The 14,434-nt window shown below is 44.3% G+C and overlaps 1 protein-coding gene across 5 annotated transcripts in view; it reads right to left on the bottom strand.

The window, feature by feature from the left end:
• LOC147128235 (pleckstrin homology domain-containing family G member 1) overlaps window positions 1–14,434 on the bottom strand; it is a 59,668-nt gene that overhangs the window by 9,222 nt on the left and 36,012 nt on the right. For all 5 annotated transcript variants that reach the window (XM_086018849.1, XM_086018851.1, XM_086018850.1 and 2 more), the window contains 4 exons: window positions 10,237–10,811; window positions 5,967–6,067; window positions 5,096–5,165; window positions 1,461–1,507 (listed from right to left, as the gene is read on the bottom strand). In XM_086018849.1, the coding sequence (XP_085874975.1) occupies window positions 1,461–1,507; window positions 5,096–5,165; window positions 5,967–6,067; window positions 10,237–10,811 (793 nt within the window). The remainder of the gene's footprint in view (window positions 1–1,460; window positions 1,508–5,095; window positions 5,166–5,966; window positions 6,068–10,236; window positions 10,812–14,434) is intronic.

Raw genomic sequence — 14,434 nt, 5'->3', positions numbered from 1 at the left:
CAATAAAGCATGCATTTTACCACCTGAAGAGGAGACTGAACCGGAACTGAAAGAGGCTGCAGTAAAGGCCTGGAAAAGCATTTCAAATGAAGAATGCAACAGGCCGGTGAAGTCAAATCTGAAATGTTTTTGTTCATTCTGTTCCAATACTTTTGATCACTTGAAAAATGGATGGTTTCAAACAAAAGGGACTAGAAGTAAATACTATGAAATTCAAACGGAAATTCTGGACTTGTTTGCGATATTCATCGCAAGCATTTCTGCATGTCTAAATTCCGGCGTAGCTGCGTACAGTCTCTACATTGTTCTTGGGAGGAAACCCGACCTCGGAGCCCGGCGTGACTTCGATACATCTGCGGCCGGGTGACCGTGTCCCGTACGACTGTGTGTTCTTGTCCTGTGTGACCTAAACCGACCGGGGTCACCAGCTGCGGTGCGGACACGGGGAAAGGCCCGTGTCCAAAAAGCTGCCAGAAGCCACACAATGAAACATCATAATAAGTCTGTTAACTCTTTGCGGGTATTATCACAAACCATGAGAAACGTGTGAAGATCAGCCTCACGTTTCAAACTTACCCTACCTAACTGTCACGTTACTCCAACAAGGTGTCCCGCAGGACCACCCACCCAGAGAAGAATAAAACATTACAAGAAGTAGGTCTGATAAGATGGTAACAATAATAGCCCTTCTGTCAGCAACGTGCGCTATAAGTCTGTCAATAAGCAGTGAATGAAAGAATGAGAAGAAAAAAAAAAAAGAAAAGAAGGAGGGAGGGAGGGACGGCTGAGCGACCCCGAGGCGCAACTGCAAGCAGACAATTTGACTCCGTAGCGAGGAGCTAACACATTGATGGGCATACGCAGCGCGGTTATACGAGACTCTGGGAAGAAACGTGGAGATGAGATCAGGGCGACAATGACAACGGAATAATGCCGGTGTACAGTGGAAAGGTTGAGAAATACGCCGTGCAAGCTCAGATGTTCAAGTGTCGTCATGCAGGGCGGGCAGGGACCTCAGTTTCTTCTCAAACTGAGCCGCAAGCTGTAGCTTGGGGCTCCAAAAAATAATTTGCCATAAATTATGATGTTGTATCATGGCAATGATTTATGTCGTTTTAAAACTTTCAGTCAAAATATTATATAAAGTACTTGCTTAAAAATGGGTGTTTTTGTAGATTCTTAGTCATCCAGGTCTCGAGGTAACTGGACTCTTTTTGTTTGTTGAAATTTTTATGTCTTGTTTTTCAAAATCGTTCAAAATTAAATTGGGCAATTCTGCTATTAACTCTACGATAAACGGTGTGCCAGTAAAACAAACATAATTACCCGTAACCGATTATTCCTCCCTACATTTTTTTCCATTGTTTCCAATGGGAAAACAATTTCAATATGCAAACAAACGTGTATCCCAGAACGAATTGTGTTGACTCTTAGATTATTAACACAGACCAAAGTCTTACCTTGGGTAATTGGTGCAGTACTGGGTGTATATGTGGAATTCTTCACTCTGAAATTAAAAAAGGGAAAATTAGATGACAGATGTCTGTCATAGGAAGCCAACATGGCTTAGTTGTGCTTAAATGGAGACTTCCTAATCAAATCATTTCAGGTCTATCGGCCTGTCTGCGTATTTTCACTCATCAGCCTGTACTTAAAAAAATATGAGTATGAATATGCTGACGGTTCTTTTAAATCAGCCAAGAGTGCCGGGTTTAAAAACCCCTCCATTCAACTTGTCCGCCCCCTTAATTGAGACCTCTCTCACGTCGCAATGCCGCCTCCGTGAACATCAAACGCACGTGAGACAGAGTGACTTCATCCGAAAACTGCCTTCAAACGTTTTCCTGGCAACTCATCTGAATATTGTGTGACCGCTTCACTTTTGGTATTTGAAATTTATGCCTGGATGGTCACGCCGTCGTCACCGTGTGGCGACGAAAACTAGTAAACAAGTTCTCCTGTCCATTACACCATAACCGTTTGAGGTTACCCTTCAAAGGCTTTCGAACTTGCTTATTAATTAGTGTATTGAACTCGCGACTTAAAGGCATCATTATAATACAAGATGTCATTTGGACACCTCAATTCGCTCCACAGGGAGTGGAAATTAACATGTGAACAGTGAACCTTTGCTGTGTCACGGATCAATTTTGGTACCCCTGCAATCTCGCAGATTTTTACGCTGTTGCATAACACGGGGGTGTTGAGGGGGGGTAGTCTCGCTGAGGTCTATTCGCGTCCATAAACACTGAGGGGGGTGTCTGCAGGATGCTGACAGAGAACAGGAAGCGGCATCGTAAACACGCAGGAAAGATGATCAGATATCACTCAATGTCCAAACAGACGGCATTGTGGCTAGAAGAGTTACATGTACTTTTATTTTTGTCTTCGTAGGGAACTTTGCATTCATTTGAAAGGACCTCAAGCCAATAATTCAGCAGCCCGAGGTGCTCCGTGGGAAAAGGAGCTAAATTGAAGAGCAGAGGTCTCCTCCTCGTCTCCAGTAGTCTGCTACCACAGAGCGGGCCTAAACGCAACCAGATGTGGACGCCATCCACTTTTTGGATGGCACACACACAGCGCTAATACACACTTGTTGAACTTTAGTACATAGACCACAGGACATATAAACGTTTTGATAGAGTACTAATTTGTGCGGCACATATGTATGGGAAAATGCAAGCAAACATGCATGCATGCCCTCAAATTCTACCGCACTTTTTGTGTTTATGCCTTTAAGATTGTCGAACATCGATGCTACTAATTATAACTGTACATTTTAAATATATCCACTGAAACGGATATCAGTGAAATGTCCCCTTTTTGATATGTCGTCATTTGTAGAGTGGCGAGTGAACGACAAGTTAGTCATCATGTAACTGTGTTTCGAGTGCCTCATTTGAGTGACTAACAAACACTTATAAGGATTACTCAACACGGTGCGCAATAAGATTTGCTGTTACCTACTGAACTTGATTCGTTTCAAGCAAAGTTGTAGCTTGGTTACGTTGCCGGTAGTTTTAGAAATGTGATGCCTCTCTGCGCAACCAGAAGAAAGTTTAACATTCTAATTAACAGCTATTTTCGGGAAAAGAGCTTGTGACAGGATGAGCGTCACTTTTAAATGCAACTGTTGCACACCTATACTTATTGGGATAATAGTGGTAGCAACAAGCTACATAAATGTGAACTTTGAAACCGAGTCCAGACATTTGTCTGACATGACACAATCTAAACCAACAAATTGCCTCTGAATCATCCGAATTTTATGACATTTAAAGTAGTAGTAAGGACTAACGGGTGGGTGAAGACATGGTCAGAAACCAATGAAGTCAAACCAGTGGAGATGACGTAGCATCTTGAATAAGGCTCTCAAGTTTAGCCTGATCAAGGGTTGCCATAGCCACAATCGAGACATAATCTAAAGTAGTATTAAGGAAGCACGTACAAATAAAGACAAAGACAAACAAGGCAGTAAACATGACAACATGCCTTGAATAAGTTTGTACAACAAGCCTTGCGCACAATTCTGAATGTGCGCACGAGTGCTAACACCAGGGGGCCTGGCAGGTCCGCTCACTCCCTGTGATTTGGGGGGTTGCCACGGTAGTAAGAAACAATGAGCAAATAAAGACACGATCAGACAAGCCAGTAAACATGACAACATTTACAACAACTCAAATATCTTTCTACAAGCCTTGCACACAACCCTGAACATTAGCACTAGCGCTAAAGCAAGTCATCCTGGCTGGTCCAGTAATTCACTATAGAAAGTGGGAAACTTGGGTTGCCCTGGCAACAACAATACAGTATTAAAAGAAGACGCTAAATCATCCAATTTCAGCGCACTTAAAGAATAACGATAAAAAAAAGTCATGGTCGCCATGGACTACAAACTAGCCGTTTTTGTTATTACAGTTATCTTAACAACTTTTCTTGACACGCGCTTATCTCAGCTTTGAAGCCTTAGTCACGAAGAGGTCATTTATCTTTACAACTATCTGCTTCATTCCATTGCGCAACTTCTAAATAAATCTTGCGGTGAGATGAATTTGTTTTATAAACGTAAGACGGTAGGTAGTGTATACACACACACACAAAAAAAATAGCCGCATATGTGTTTTGTGGAATGCAAACTGACTTATGTGGGCGCGCTGCTTTTGTTTACGTTTCTGGCGGAAGTGCTGCTGCGAACCCGCAGTCAAGCGAGCCTCTGACAACAATAGCCCAAACGTTTGCGGACCGAGCCGGTGACGCAAAGGGAAGAGGTTTGTTTCTCCGGCCACAGTCGGACTGGTGGCTTTGCGGCAGCCGTGTGCGAAGGCCCTGGTCTTTAACGGCGCGTTTCAGGGGAAATGCCGGAATGCGGCATCATGGCACATAATCATGTGAGATTTTATGGGAAATGGTTGCAAGAAGCAGAAAAGCAGGAAAGACGTAAACAAAAACCAGCAGAGTTGGACAGTGCTTCAAATTCCTCGGGATGCTGTACTATTGAAATTGTAGCCACAGAAATAACTTCAACATAAATTGTCTGTTCTTCAATCTGGTCAAAGTTTACGTGTGTGTCAAACGCTGGTGCTGGAACAGGCCGCAACAAGCAACTTTAACAGTGTGCATGTTAGGAAAAAAAAAAGTCTGTCTGGGGTGGAGAAGGTGATGAAAAGCACTCAACAGATTTAAGACAAGGCTGCACAATCCAAATTTTGGATTAGCGTCAAATTATACGCCTCCTTAGATACACACCCTAACCCAAAGTCCGCTAGTTTAATGCTAACGCATAATATGAAACGCCATAGACGGGCGAACAAATAGCATCTATGCGGTGCAATGACACATGTGGTCAGAAACTATAACAATACAGTCACAGGCATATATTCTTGATCCTCTGCGGAAAAAAGATGAATATTACTGTCAAGGCACCCTTGTCATTTATTATTTTTCTTTTTTTTTTTTACTTTATAGTCGAATGACCAGGCCCATTTTGTCCAATGGCAACAAAAAAAGTTTGTTAGTGATTCTAGTGTAAATTTCTGCATAATCCCTGGCACTGGCCAACAAAAACAAATCAAAACACACAAACAATCATTTTTACCTTCGATACGAAGCATTCAGCGATGGCCACGGGGTCCGCGTTGCACTTTTCCAGGTCGTGAAGCAAATCCCTGGAAACAAGCATCAGCCATTGATTTACATGTCTGCCGATTGTTCTCATGTCGCACAAGCACTCGTGTATTGAATCATAAAATAATGCTTTGGTTTATTGTTTCTGTCTATTGTTTTGAACTTGACAAGTCACGCCGGGAAGAGAAATTACTGTAGGACTAAGGGCAGCTGCCTTTGAGAAACTTCCTTGAATTCAAAACCACAGCTCCCGTGTGTTCACAAAACCATCCCCTGGTGGTGAAGTTATTGTTTCATGACTAAAGCATGAGGTCACTGCTTTAAACTGCTTTTACGCTTCCTTTAACTGGCCCATTTTCTTTTTTTTTGCCGCCCGACAGCTGACAAATGACTGGGTGGCAGGGGGTGAAAAAAAAGACAGCATGTTTATGTCCAAAGACCACCGTGATGTTCAACTATCCTTCAAAGGGGAAAAAAAAAACAAACAAAAAAAAAAACACAGTTTAGGGCACTGTCACAGGGGGCAAGTATGCAGACAGGGACTAACAAGCCCAGTTTCATGATCAGTCACATCTATTGGTGTCAGATGCAAGGTGGTTTTGCTTACAGCAATTTAACATCCCCTGGCTGACATATGATCCTAATATAATATAATTTAATATTTAAGATTTTAGATGACCACGGTTAGTGGTAGGCTGGTGCCCAAGCACCCTATTTTGACCAGCCACTGACATGGTTTCCTTGTCCCTGTCGAGTACAATGCTGGCGTTCCTTTTCTTCTTGAGTCTCAAGACAATAAAATATAAGAAAATTCCCAACTTTGTATCTGTTCAAAACTGTACCGGTTGAAGTGGTAGATGTCCTGGATGTTGCCAAACAGAGAGCCTTTATCCTCAGAGCTCAAACCCAGTCGAGCCTGGTTGCTGATACTCTCAAAGTAGTCCTATAGAGAAAAGAAAGAACAGATGACTAGATTTTTTTTTTCTGCGGGTTTAATAGTTTTAAAGCATTTTCTGTTTCGCTTTCCCTGTTCAGGGTCGTGGGAGGAGCCCACCTAATAATCCGAAATGAATAATCAATTATGCAATGTCACCGGATTCCTGATCTATAAATTCATGCAATAAAAGATCTCATCTTCGGTGTTAATCATCCACCTGTCCCAGTTTCAAAATCAGTCGTGGCTTCGCATTCACTTCAACCTTACGCAACCTTTATTTTTGCATCCATAGCAAGAAGAACACGTCTCAAAATATGTTAGGGATATTTGTGTTTTGGGTGAAAATTCAAGGTGATGCTAAAAAAAAAATACAATGAGAGAGAGACAAAAAAGGAAATCAATGAATCAAGCTATCCCAGCGACTGATTTTTTTTTTTTTTTGTCGCATTTCATTTCCCGTCCCAGCCTGTTTTGCCATTACGCTTTATATGCCGTTTCCCCCCTCCGTAGCCTGTGATTAAAGCCAATAAAAATAAAGTCCATAAAAATCTGAATTTGACAGGCGCCGCTTCTTCTGGCAATGCCTCTCTTGCTCGGCTCTCTGTCAATGACAGATGAGTTTCAGTCAGCATTGATTGTATCTGTTGCTACAAGCAATTGAAGTAAAAAAGAAAAACAGTTAACAATGCAGAAAGAATGTGTGCAACACTGGTTCAAATTCACCCGTGCAAGCACACAATTGAGGAAATGTCCTGCAGCTGTTGGGGAAAAGTCGTTAAAGAGCAAAATTGTTTATTAAACTGCCTATAATCATCACAACATCATGCCTTGAAATGAACCGCGATCATTTGAGTGTGCAGTAAAGTTTGTACAAGCACCGCCCACGGGAATTTTAGTGCTTATTTGAGCGCAAACTAACAACACTGCATCAGAAAGCAATGCTAACAGATCAAGACCTTGAATTATTTTGCATTAGTCAGTGAACTTTAGGTGGTAATGGTTATAACATCATATGTTGGAGCAAACATGATTTTAGCATGAAGCACAGTTAGCATAATGACTACTCGCAATTCAAACGGGAGCTTTAGCGTAGATGCTAATGCTGACTCATTGTGAGAGTATTCCGAGTGGGTCCACCAAAATCGCTTTCGCTGCTCTGCTTATTAATGTATGATAATGATATTCAAAATGAGGTTACTTTTTAGCTAAATGTATGTATTCAGTTGCTTTAATTATGAACCATGTTGGCGCTACTTTGAACCATGTTGGCGCTAGCTACTTGTATGACTACTGCTGGTAACAAAGTACGAAGGTTAAACACATGATGAGAAATAAACAGCACCATAAAAAAGTAGATACGAATAATTTGAAAATTGAAAAAAAAAAATGCAGAAAATTGATTTTTGTCATCACTTCTTTTTCAACTTTTTGTCTTTTCCGATCACAAGGCAAGCAAAAACAAAACCTTTCAATTGAGAGTCTGGCCATTTTAGAAATATTTTGCTTTGAGGTTTTCATTCTTAAAGTCCAGTTTAGTCAATCCAGGAGTCGTGTCGGACGTAATAAGATTTAGTTCGTTATCGGAGGTTATGTGTAAGGTGATGCTCTATTAGTCGCGGTGTCGTGGATGTGACCCGGCTTGACCCGCCTCACTCAACGCGTTCACCTCCAGCCTGACTGAGCTCAAGAAAGGGCACCTCAAATGCACGCACCTCTCTGAAGGAACACTCCCTGCTAAGCATCAGACGCGACATGTTCTAACTTGATGCTCTCTGGAGTTAACCATTAACCTCCTCAAATGCACACTCGTTTCCAATCCAAACACTTTACTCTGCACTGTAGTAGGAAGTCATTACTCTTGACAATTTCCAATGTAAACATCCACATTTTCAAACTTTGAGAATGTCACAGGTGACTTCCAAACTTCAAAAGGCATCGCAGTGTTTATCAAGTGTCATAGTGCCAAAAAAAAAACAAAAAAACCCTAAAGGTTGATCTTTGATGACTGATTGGCTTCATTACCGCCGCTAATCTGGTAAATTAACCGAAGAAGTGCTGACTCACCAAAATTATGCCCTGCTTGCTAAGATGCTTTCGCACTATCCCTACCAAAGGAAAAGGTTGTCATTTTTAAAAAATTTTGTGTGTAAATGATGAAATGGGGGGATGAAGGTGACATAACATCAGAGGTAGAATAGAGGCATAAAATCGATTCTCATGCCCATCCTTAACATATACCATCGGAGGTAGTTTCAGAGGCACAAGGGCGCCTGGGTAAAAGCAAATCACCGGAACGGTGATGTGACATTTAATACCAGAGACGACGGTCCCGTCAAGTTGACATGACATGATAGTTTGCTCGCAGGAAGGCTATGACATAGCTATGACCAGCTGAGAGAACTGAGCCCATGGGAGTCTGGGTAAATATTTGTCTTCAGCCTGTCACACCCTCTTCGCTCGCAGGAAGCAGAATGGACTCGGGGATTATGGAAGAGGGCTCGCAATAATGCAGGCTTTGGTGACCATCGGGGGGATGTTAGTGTTGCAACTGATACAATCAGCCCCCACTGGAACTGGCATTTAAGAGGCAATGACAGCCCAAATGTGCAAATATTCTTACAGTATGTCCGACTGAAGAATCGACCGCCATGGAAAGTGGGTGGGTGGTCCATCACAGTGGACTGGTGGTGGCCTGAGGCAGTAGAGGGTGATTAACTGCAGCTCTTAAGCCCTCTTCTGTGTTTTCTTAACCTGCTGTAGACACTCTTATCTCAGAGCTAAATCCCTCTTCCTAGCCTCCTGTCGAGCTGTCCCTTTTCCTCACCTCTGTATCCGAAAAGGACGGGGGAGGGAAGGAAGAAGGAGCGCGGGAAGGCGGAACATCAATCAGTAGTGTCTCGGTTCAATTTCTATGCCTTTGCTCATCGCATCTCCGGGGAAAATCGCCGGTTCCTGTTTTGATTTCGACAACAGGCAACCTACTGGACTGTCTTTCGGACTGGGCGTTCACCGTGCGAATCAAAGCAGTTCCTTGTCTGGTTTTGAGAGGACCAACTCATGTTAAAATCAGATTGATTACAAGTCTTGTCGGACATCGTTTGCTGTTTCTGGGGAGAAGTGATTACCAAATTCTGACCAGGTGAGGGGTTACGGATAGGGTTAAGGTTCGGGTTAAGGTCTAAATCAACCATAGAATTTTAAGGTATCAGGTATCAGGAAATAGAAAGCCGGGATTTGGGTGTGTAGATTAAAAGATACGACTCACTTCTCGTGGGCTGTGTGTTGAAGGTGATTGTCATTGTCTGATCGCAATACGAGTTGGTATTAGAAAACTTTACTTCTGAATTAGTCCTTTGAATGCCAAGCGTTATCGAAACATACATTCAGTATAGAGTCACAAGTGTGGGACAGAGAATAGAGTTGTCCGTGGGGATACGGAGGTGGGCAAGTGCTTACCACAGCATTTAATGCCACTATCGCTTCAATCAGAACCGGCTAGCCGACGTGAAAAACATGCGTCACATTTGTTCAACACATTTAAGAGCAAGAAAGGGGCAATAACAATGAGCTGGGATCAAGAAAGGTGAGCCAACTACCACGGACTATCCAAACCAAAGTCTCCAGATTCTGAAAGGAGGCAAACAAGATCCGTTCAGCTCCAAGCGAGACTTTAAAAAATAGCCCATTTGTCTAAATATGTGTGTGTACAGTGTGTGTCTAAGTGTATGTGTGCACACATTTTCAATGTGCGCCTGTTCCTGCAATACAAAGGCACCGGTGTCGTGTAACTCAACCGAACCCGAAGGCTGCGAGCACAGGTGACCCTATTGTGTTGAAAGTTTCTGACGGACAACAAGCGGCGGTGTGTGTGCGTGTGTATTTTTGTGTCGCGTGAGTGGTGAGATGCGAGTGTGTGTGTTATCAGCTGATTCAAAGGCCCCCCCCCCCACTCTTGAGAAGAACAAAGTCAACCATGAACTGGACTAAAACATTTACAACCGTCACTTTGAACTCCAGCTGCCTTGACCTCACCGAGGTTCAAACAAGTCATGGTCGAGAGGTTCCGGGGTTGAATCTCAGCTATTCCAGTCTTTAATTCAACTATTTAAATCAGATCAAAGGGGAGTAATCAGATTTTTTTTTTTTTTTTATGTTCTGAAGTGTGTGTTTCTTACTTCCACAATGCTTCTCAGATCCTTTACGTAGGTTCTCTCCGTGTCCAGTATCTCCTGCACCACACGGTCCACATACGTCCTGGGTCCTTGCACCTGACCGATCCGTTGCATGCCCCCGTCGAGACCCGGCTCCGGTTCTGAGTGATCTGTCGGTGTCTGTTCGATGCCCTTCCTGCCTGGCTGCCTTCCTGTTTTCATCCCGCCATCATCTCTGGGGTCCTCCTCTGCACATCCCAGCTGCCGGGCGGGAACCAGTTCCAAACGTATAGCCCCGGAGTCCTGGTCCGGGTTCACGGGGTTACAGTGGGGAGTGTGCACAAGGGTGGAGCGGCTGCCCAACGAGCAGTGACTGTCCCGGGAGGAAGCGGAGGAAGAGGTGGAGCTGTAGCTGACGGGCCTTTCGGCGCTGTCGGGAGAGGAGTCCATGCCGTGGGCCGAGCGATAGCGCAAGGAGGCGTAACGGAAGGCCGGGTTGCGGAGGCAGCGGGTGGGGATGTCACTGGAGCTCAGGACTGAGCCAGAGTCCGGGACTTCGGGTACAGGTGGCAACGCATCAGCCAGGTAGCTGTAGTCGTCTGGAGAGAAAAAGGAGAATCACTCGTGAGATACATTTGAACGCTCCAGAATCGCACTGCATTATGGGCTTACAAACGTAATTCCTTACATTCCAGCTGACCACGGCCAAGCTGACCGGCCGCCAAGCGAAAAGCGCAAACAGTCACGATTTGCCTTGAGACACCACGGAAAGAATTCTATCAGGACGAGAGCCAACAGTCACCCCCGTGCCAAGAGAGATAATACACTCATTAAAAGGAATGCAGAGCATTTAGATGAGAGAGATGTATTAAGATAGAGTCTAAATCTGAGCGCCGGCCCGAAGCAATGAATGGAAGGCCTCTTCCACGAGGACAGGCAGGTTTGTGTTTGCGGCTATTTCACAGCAGGACGCTGCCAAACTGGCTCACAGCCTCATGTCTGTGGATGGAGCCGTTAAGACGGGATCACTAAGCAGTCCCGCAGTCAAACCAGCTCAAGTGAGGGCAGTCATGAAAGGAATCAGATCAAACGCCCCCCCCCCCCCCAAGTCCCCCAACCCATCTCCAAAGTTTTACGAGGTCCTTCTCCGTGAAAGGGGTGAGCGGAAAATAGAATGGATGGTGAAAATTGATTCCACTATCTGCACCTCGTCTGGCGATCCATCAAAATCGAATAAATTCTTACGAGGGCAACCATGCACCAACCGTCTACAAAGTTCACGAAAAATCAGAACTTCAAGAAAAAAACAAAACAATGAATATTGACCGTACCTTTAGGAAACCGTGCACTAAACTAACAAACTACCTAACTAATCAACCATTAATCAGAACGCCGACATTTTCCCGCTTACAACCCCGCAGGTCCAGTAACACGCCCACTTTGCGCGCCCGCTACCTGCCAAGCGTCTGAGGCCTTTTCACATCAAAGCCACCGAGATCACACAGTCACCTTCAAAAAAGAAAAAAAAAAAAGAAAAGAAACATGAAACGGAGCCCAGCCTCAAACGAAAGAGAGCGTGCACACACTCTCTCACCTTTCTAGTAGGGACCTCAGAGGGCTCTCTGCCGCCTTTTTTAAGCGTGCTCTGGCAGCACGTCCTGCTATCCTGCGTGTATTGGATGTTTCCCTCCTCCAACGTACCTGATACAAATGATCAGGATCGTTATCAAGCTCCTGCAGAGCTTTGCTGATGAGCCGATCACGGGCAGCTACGGCGCTAGCCGGAGCTAGCTACAGCCATGAACTGCACAGTCACTGCATCCTATTATGAATCGTTGGCAAGCTCGAAACGCACTGAATTGCCGCATCAGTGTTTCCAAGAAGGATTTAAAATGACGTCAACTAGCGCAAGCATCCCCAACGTCAACGGATATCGAAATGCTTGGGAGTGCATCTTTTTCTCATTTTCTCCTTTTGCCACGCCAAGAAGAGCAAAAGGGAGTTGGAGCATAACGTCAAAGTCTAATTTTGCAGACAAAACGGGATTGGCGAGAGTCAGTCCAAATGTTTGCGCTTCCAGGTCCTGACCCACTTTCTTTACAATCACACATCAGACGATAATTATGAATTGAGTGGATGAAAACACACACACATAAGGTGGTGGTGGGGGTGGTGGGGGGTGTACACAAAGTACACAAAGCACAAAGGCCAACATTATCAACAATCGTGATATTAATGGCTAACTGGCCATTTCCTTTGCACTTTAACAAATGTATAATACGCCGGCGCTTATCACTGGAGCGATACACTTAAACTATGGCGTGTGTGTGTGTGTATCACTTACACAGCTAGTTTATCGCCGAGGAGATAAGACTAACGGAGTTAAAAGCATAATAGCCCTCACATTAGCTATTCTATCGAGATACAGGTGGGTAGCAGGCGCACACGCGAAGCCGAGTCAGGTAAGCGCAGCAAAAGCGTGCATTTCCTTTTGCAGTGAAACCCAAACATGAGTCGAAGATTGCACCATCTTGTGTTTGTCCAAGCCCTCCTTCCCACCTTCCAACTTCATGTTTGGGACCCACCCTGCACGTTTCCTGGGTGAATTGGCTCGTGTACACATACAGAGAAAGGCACGCACACACACACACACAAGGAGCGCTAACACAAGTAAGCTTAGGTTACCTCCTCTCCACATTATGTTCAACCTGATCCATGTAAATGATCTTTAATTGGGCCGAAAATGCAGGTTGGGACTGTTTCCCCTCGGCGTGCGCGTGCACGGATGGTGTGCAGGGTGTGTTCCGCACAGCACCAGAAAGCGAGAGAGCAAAAAAAAAAAAAAAGAAAGAGTGAATCATCATATGCCAGCGCAGCAACCAGGCGTCCATCTCTGCTTTTCATTTAAATTGACAAAGACAAAGAGTAGAAGGGGGGTGGGGGTCGCGGTCGGTGTGGTGGTGGGGTCATGAGGACAAGAAGACCGCCAAGCTGAATGCGTTGAGCATCAGATTTGTCTGGAGCCAAAGCAGCAAGAATCAGAGCGAAGAGGAGTGCCAAACACTGACAAAATGCTGAGTTAGGTTTTGTTTAGATGCATTCTCGCGGTTGGGATTTTGTTCAAAACGACGATTGTTGCTGTACAATGAAAAGTATGTCGAGCATTAACAAAACAACTTTTCCACGGACATTGCTTTTCATGGGACAGCAATGTAACGTGTTTCAATTGATTTTTAAAAAAAATTAACATTAACCCTTTCATGCATGAATTATGATTTGATGATATGATTTATAATATAAATATTTTTTTAGATGAATTAATATAGGCGAAAGCAACTTTTAAATAGCTGTCCTTGAAAGGGTTAAATTCTGTTTTTTGTTGCAGACCAAAAAATAAAAAATAAAACGACAAAAAATATTTTTTCCCCCCCAACAAAGTCTTTTTTTTTAACACAACTGCAATTAACGCATAGATTTGGATCATATACTTTACATAATGTAAACTTGAGCCGAGATTCGAACCCCGAACCTGAGAACTGTGAGACAGACGTGACGACCACTAACCACCGCGCCGCCTCAGTCATTTCTTGTAAAGTATACGAGCTTCGTATTGTGATTTTAATCAAGCGCTCAACCGGGGCCAAGCCACGTGCAATAAAGTCAACAGCCAAGTACGCGACTGAGATGGCAGTCCAGACTCGTCCATAGCTTCACCACCAGCCAGCCGGGCCGCTTGTGTCACACTTCACCGCTCAATTGCACACTTTATGCTCGCCGCTTCAAGTGTGCTCGTTATTCTCGGAGTCGGCAAACAGCCGCCAGCAGCCTTGTCTTTTGTCGGCCCCGCTTGAAGAAGCGGCTTACGACCGGCGGGTGGGTATCTGCTTACGTGCTTTTTTTGAAAGAAAATATTTAAAAAAAATGTTGCTCGGTTAACTCGGTTTGTGGCTAATGCGTCGAGAATTCATTAATTTGTCCGCCCGTTCCCATCATTCAAAGACTGCAGTGTGCACATTACCACAGGGCATTCCTACGGGGTCGGACCGTACCTCTTCCAAGCATATACTTTACAGTGTAAAAATACACATGCACCCGCTCCGTGTATTTGACTGCGGACCACCGAGGAGCGCACGTGTTCATACCGAGTGCAGGGACGATCCGGTGGGTGTACTTTGCTCACTCGGAGAGCAAATCCTCAAGCGCGAGTTGGAAACGTCGCACG

This window comes from Filicampus tigris, chromosome 20, assembly GCF_054856515.1.
Source record: "Filicampus tigris isolate MCC_2025a chromosome 20, RoL_Ftig_1.0, whole genome shotgun sequence".
Classification (NCBI taxonomy): domain Eukaryota; kingdom Metazoa; phylum Chordata; class Actinopteri; order Syngnathiformes; family Syngnathidae; genus Filicampus; species Filicampus tigris.
The sequence above is the reverse complement of the archived record's forward strand: the minus strand, read 5'-3'. Positions and strand labels throughout refer to the sequence as shown.